Raw genomic sequence first — 5,943 nt, 5'->3', positions numbered from 1 at the left:
GCTACAGACAGTAATTCGCAGGGACCAGGAATGACGAATTGATTTGCCATCGTATTGGCAAAAAATGGAAGCGTAACGCACATTGAATATAAATTTTTCTAGCTGTCTATGCGAGTACTCGCTATGTTGTCGTTGCGCAGATTTGGAAAGCGATACACTGCAGCTTGAGCCGGGCATCCGCATTGGTCACCTGACGTCTTGGCTCCTGAGCGAACTTTTGGCAAACCTGGACTTGCAGTCACAGATGACAGCCAAACGGTAAGCTCTAGAAAATGGCACGACTGGCCGAGTCGGGTAAGGGTGTTTGCAAGCCATAGACGATCGCGGTCCTTGTACGTATACATGTTTCCTTATATAAAATAATTATTTCCTTAGCATATTCGTGTAAATACGTGAAGCATGTCGATGTCTACAGAAAATTATCTGCATGATCCATTTAATGTTGAACTTTCTTCAGTGCCGTTGTGTTCAGTATCACGCGATACCGCGCGATGGACGACACTTTTGAAGTACTGTACACAGACACTACTGGACGATTTGCAATACTAAGTTTACACGTTTATTAAACGAGCTCACTATTTACGCCCTGGTCAAGTTATAAAAGGCCGTAGCAACTACCGTATCATGATGTAAAGCGTGATTACCCAGTTGCGATGCAGAATCTGCGTAGCAGTCATTTCATTGTACCGGTGCAAAGGTTGTCTGCGACTGCCACACTTGTGCAGAATTCATAATGTGTATTTAATGCATCACCAAAATATCTATAATGATAGTGCACTTTAGTACGCAATTGTTGTGCATCGAATCGTGTGGGTTTATTTAGAAATTTGCGGTGTTTCTATTACAAGAAATTATAGTGAAATAATGCCCCTGATTTCTGTGTAAAAGAATTGTAATAGATGAAGACCTGTGCATTGCTGCAGATAGATAAACTATTCGAGGAAGTTTATAAATAGATCTTTAGGCCGGATTTAGTGAATTAATCCTGTGCAAGCTGTTTCCTATCATGACAATGCGTGGAGTTCCGTTAATGCACATTCTGGGTATATAACAAAAAAGCAATCGAAATATCGATCTATGTAGCTTCGCAGAACAGCGAGAGAACGAATGCAGAGCAGAGCCAGAGTAAACAGCATTCTCACGGGCGCTAAAAGCAGAATAAATTGAGTGGTGTGTGGATATGACAACATCACTCGCGCTTTAAACTTGCCTGCAGAAAATCTTTTGTTGGAACATTAGATTAGTGACACGACTGGCTGGCTTATTTTATTTGGACTTCCCTTTACATGCAAGGTAAATGTACAGTATGTTGTAGGTATAAGAATCCTTCACATTATCGACTTTTCTGTAATGACATCGCCTGTATGATTAGCTTGTTTAACCACACCGAACGGAAAAGTTGCTGTAAGTTGTACAGTATACGATGCAGATGCAGCGATATCTCTCTGAATCTCTTACGTCAGCAGTATTTTTATTACGGTTTGACGTTGATTCCAGCCTAAACATATTTGATAAAAGTAGTCAGTAATGCAGTTTCAGGTTATATGATTAAAGATTCAAGTTTCCATATGGAAAATAAAAGTCTGCAAGCGCAGTATTGATTGACTAGCTGTGATTTGTATCAAGCTCAAGGTGACCTTGTCGATCTCGTCGGCCCAGCATGTGATTTCGAGCAGAGCACAAAATTAATTATATTGCTGTAATCGTCATATCATGTAATGCAACCGCTTTCCCATAGTCTAAATGTGCAGTTAAATAAGGTGATACAGGAAATATTATATTTATTGAGCGCATGCTAGTGACAGTATGAGCCGATGTGTACTAATATTAATAATCATATTTTATAGTAATTATTATTGTGTTTTTATAACAGTCACTTCATATTTATAAGGAAAAGCTTTTTTAATAATTATGATAAGCAGGTGAGTCCTTGCATTTTCTGTCGGCTTTGGTATGTAATCATTATCGCCGAGTTGTACATTCCTTGCAGTCGGATCGTGATCATTGTCAGTCGCACAAACTGAAGATGCTGAGCGCAAAAGAGCGAAATTTGTTGGTCAACTGGGTGGGATCGACTGGATTCCTGGTGCTCGCCGTTATTACGAGCGTCGCTGCTCTGGTCGCGGCACTCTCCAGTGATTTTTTCTGCACGATGACGCTGACTTGTAAGTCTGTTCACAGTGATTTCGCTTAAGGTCAGAGCAAAAAAATCAAAATTTCAGGTTAAGTTTATGTCACTTAACTAATAACGTGAAGACTTAATTCGTTATTAAACTGGGATGTTTCTGTCCTGCTGATATAGGGAACAGATTTATAATGTAAAGTGAATTTTAATGGCTTATCTATCTGTACATGGGCTTTGGCTAAGCACGAAATCACGCCTTACATTACTTAAGCATGCAGTACACCGGGTTATGTTACCATACAGAACATTTCCTGAATTCAAGCTGCATTATTTCGCATTAAAACAACAAAATTATTATATGCATAATCGTACAATGAAGTATCGTACGTGTTGTCATACAGGTAACGCAGTGTACCGCATTGTCTACGCCGGATCACCGGCCAGCGGATACATGTCCGCTTCCCTCCTGGTTTCCGTGTTGTACTTCCTTGGTCCACTGAACGGATTCTTCAGTCGCCACTGCAGCAAGCATGCAACCATCATGAACGTGACCGTTGCCCGCTGCATGTTCGGACTTCTAGCCAGTTTTTGCGGAATGCTTATTTTGCGGACACTGGAGTACGCGTTCGGTGACCATAAGGGATCCTTGTATGACGGATCACTAATTTTGGAAGCTGGTATGAAGCTACGGGCTAACACCACGGGATCTGCGGCACGTTTTAATGAATCTGCGGACAGTTCTCCGATTGCCTATTCGTCTCATGATCAAGATCTGCTGCGAGAGAATCTAATCACGATGAGAAAACTGGCCGAGTCCATGCCGCCTCGTCTGCATCAGTTGGTTCTTTCCCTGTATATGTTGGTCGCGTCCATTTTCCTGGTCGAATCCATCCTTGCTAGTATGTTCTGGAAGCGCCTGGCGCCATATGGTAAAGAGACCGCGGTTGTCGAGGATAAGGCGGCCCTGAACGCGTTTGAAACCGGCGGCGAGAAGAGCGAGACCGCTACCGTAAAATTCATAGACACGCGCAGCGGTTCGTGCTGGGAGTGTTTCTCTTGGACGCACTTGCCGCCAGCCGGGGGACAGTGTGTGGAATGCAACATGGGCTGCACGGGCATTGTGCTGGGCTACCTGTTTAAAGCAATCGTGGCATGCCATCTGCTGATGGACATTTATCATCTGGTGAAAATGTTCTGATCAGGTGCGGATGCGCAGAGTGCATAAAATCGCATGCGTTGCTGGCTGAAAATGGTGCTTTCTGCTTTAACGCTAGGCTTCCTTGCTTCCTTAAACTTGTGTACGTGCCTGAATTGTATCCTGTTGCAGCATTGAGATTAGCTAAATATTAACTTCCGAAACACAGCATTGCTAACTCCCAGGTGCTATAATGCCATGCTTTTAACGCAGAAAGGTAAGCCTGCTTTTAGCACAAAAGGTGAGAGATAACTGGCCTTGGCACCGGAGCAACATCGTCGATGGCCGCATTCTGCATCCGTCAGCATACATGCTGTGCACAGCCACTTGTCGATCGGATGCTTCGGACTCGACTACATCGAATACTCATCACAGTAGTTTCCTTTTGATGCCCTTTTCATGGCGACTGGGCTCTGGTGGGGCATATTTGTTATGCGTCTCATGTTTGACCTTTTCATAATCTAAGATTTATTAAGATATCAGTTATACGTATAGGGCGTTTTTGCGTTGTTTTTCTGGGCTTGCCTCTGAGACTGATGAAATCTATAACGTTTCACCTAGTTCTGCTTATCTAACACTGCTTCTCAACATGTTACTAGGTGTGAAAATTACAATATTAAAATTAATCTCTTACCTTTTCTTATCTGAAATTTCTTCTAATGACACATTGCTTTGTACAAAGTCTGACGCGAATTAAAAGGCACGCACTGCATTCACGACTGGTGAAAAGTACTGAGGACTGAACTTGCCATTTCTGTTTTCAAAGAGATTGTCCAGCCACCGAAACTAAGACTTGCTTTTCTTGGCCTGTTTAGCAACGCGACTATAAACAGTGCCTCTGAATGGGTGATGATAGTCGGATGAGAGTTTCAAGAGGAAACAAACTATTGGTTAAATTCAATCGGACAAAATTAATGTACTTAACTACGACTAGTGACTGATTATTACCATTGTCCGCAGTCCCAACAGCTGATTTTACCCTACTGTAGTGAAATTAAGACCCCTTATAGTTCATACCTGTATAGGTATATGTAAAGGGCAGCACAGTAATATGAGTACCACAAAATAAATCAGTTAGTAAATGTGCTTAATGCTTGAAGACCCATTAACTGGAAAGGTAGTATCTGTTACAAGCTGTTCCTCAAGATCGATTCAGAATTATGACAGAGAATAATTTCGACACATTTCCATAAATTACCACAAACAGACCAGGTGGTACTGATTTCATTTACAATAAAACGCCCAAAACCAGGTGCTACCAGAAAGTAAGCCGCTGTTTGTTTACTGCTGCACATTTCCGCTTATTTACTGTTTTCCTGCTATATAGACTGGCGAGATTTTATCCATCCAGATATGCTGGTAAGCAATGATGGTTCGGCTCGCTACGACAGCGATCTACTAGAAGGCGACATTGTCGGATTGCAAACTTTGGAGGTTAGTAGCAAGGCAGGCATCACCATTGATAATTTTGCGTAATCCATCTGATATTAGAGTAGGTTACCGCATTGTCGGCTGCTCTTAGGTAGGCGGTGAGTCTTAAGCAGAAAAGCTGGAGACTTAATTAAGAAAATCTATTTGGTCGGTAAGGCATTTTATAACTGATTTGTGAAATCAAAATTTAGCTTCTCCACGGAGCAGCCAATGCCATTGACGACGCTAGCTCCCTGTGGCCCAATAACACGATACCATACGAATTTTCCAAAAAACAATTCGCAACAATGAGTAAGAAATAAGTTAACATAACGGTAATATAAACTGCTCAAGTGCAGCTTTTCAATAGTTTTCTCGTTCTCAGGCGCAAGGGAAGTGCAAATAATTCTGGAATCCATGGATATTATTAGCCTTCTCACCGGGAACTGCGTCAAATTTGTTCAGCGAACTTCGGAGGCCGATTACATCTCTTTCCAAAAAGGCCTACAGTCCGTCATAATCGCACAAGCGTTTTTCAGAAAGACTTAAGATTTAACAGCTGCTTGATTTTTACAGGTGTATGTCCAGTATAGGCAGGATAGGTGGGAAACAGTTTGTGACCTACGCATCCGCTTGTCTGAAGGAACACGGAGACGTGCAGCATGAACTAATGCATGTTATGGGATTTTTTCATGAGCATTCTCGCCAAGACAGAGATCAGCACATTCTCATCATCTGGGATAATATCGCCATTGGTAAGCCTGTGGAATGTTCAACGATTTACGCTTCGCGCTCTGTGACGCATTCTGAGCGTTCATGATGACCGTGTTAACAGCTGACCGTGACCAGTTTACACAGCATGCTGGAAAAACGTATGACCTTCCCTACGACTACGAGTCAATCATGCACTACAAATTTAATGCTTTCGCCAAAGATCCTGCCATTCCAACGATAGCTCCTCTAAGAAAACGTTCTAGGATTGGCCAGAATGATAACCTTAGCCCCTTGGACGTCGCTAGGATTCACCGACGATTTGGCTGCTTACCAGCAGCCGCTGCCAACTTTGCAGGTAGCACTTAGCTATTCAAAGGTCACTTTGTGCATCTGAATCGAGGCCTTGGATTCCGAGCATAAGCTTTTCTGAAAGTTGCGAGCATGACAGCAGCAGTCTGTATTCGAGCACCAGTGAAATAACCACCAGTTATCACCAGTG

The 5,943-nt window shown here is 42.6% G+C and overlaps 1 protein-coding gene across 3 annotated transcripts; it reads left to right on the top strand.

Annotated features, from left to right (window-relative positions):
* The first annotated feature begins 1,052 nt into the window (after positions 1–1,052).
* Positions 1,053–4,014, top strand: LOC129600362 (uncharacterized). 3 transcript variants are annotated; one of them, XM_055498847.1, is made up of 3 exons: positions 1,053–1,293; positions 1,991–2,165; positions 2,527–4,014. In XM_055498847.1, the coding sequence occupies exons 2-3, from the start codon at positions 2,027–2,029 to the stop codon at positions 3,321–3,323; spliced, it is 936 nt and encodes a 311-aa protein (XP_055354822.1). In that variant the 5' UTR covers positions 1,053–1,293; positions 1,991–2,026; the 3' UTR covers positions 3,324–4,014. The 3 variants fall into 3 exon arrangements, with proteins under 3 accessions (XP_055354822.1, XP_055354824.1, XP_055354825.1); XM_055498849.1 differs by having other exon boundaries at positions 1,288–1,404; XM_055498850.1 differs by lacking the exon at positions 1,053–1,293 and adding an exon at positions 1,442–1,632.
* The last annotated feature ends 1,929 nt before the right edge of the window (positions 4,015–5,943 follow it).

This window comes from Paramacrobiotus metropolitanus, unplaced genomic scaffold (assembly GCF_019649055.1).
Source record: "Paramacrobiotus metropolitanus isolate TYO unplaced genomic scaffold, Prichtersi_v1.0 Parri_scaffold0000173, whole genome shotgun sequence".
Classification (NCBI taxonomy): domain Eukaryota; kingdom Metazoa; phylum Tardigrada; class Eutardigrada; order Parachela; family Macrobiotidae; genus Paramacrobiotus; species Paramacrobiotus metropolitanus.
Note: the sequence above shows the minus strand (reverse complement) of the source record. Positions and strands in the feature narration are given on the sequence as shown.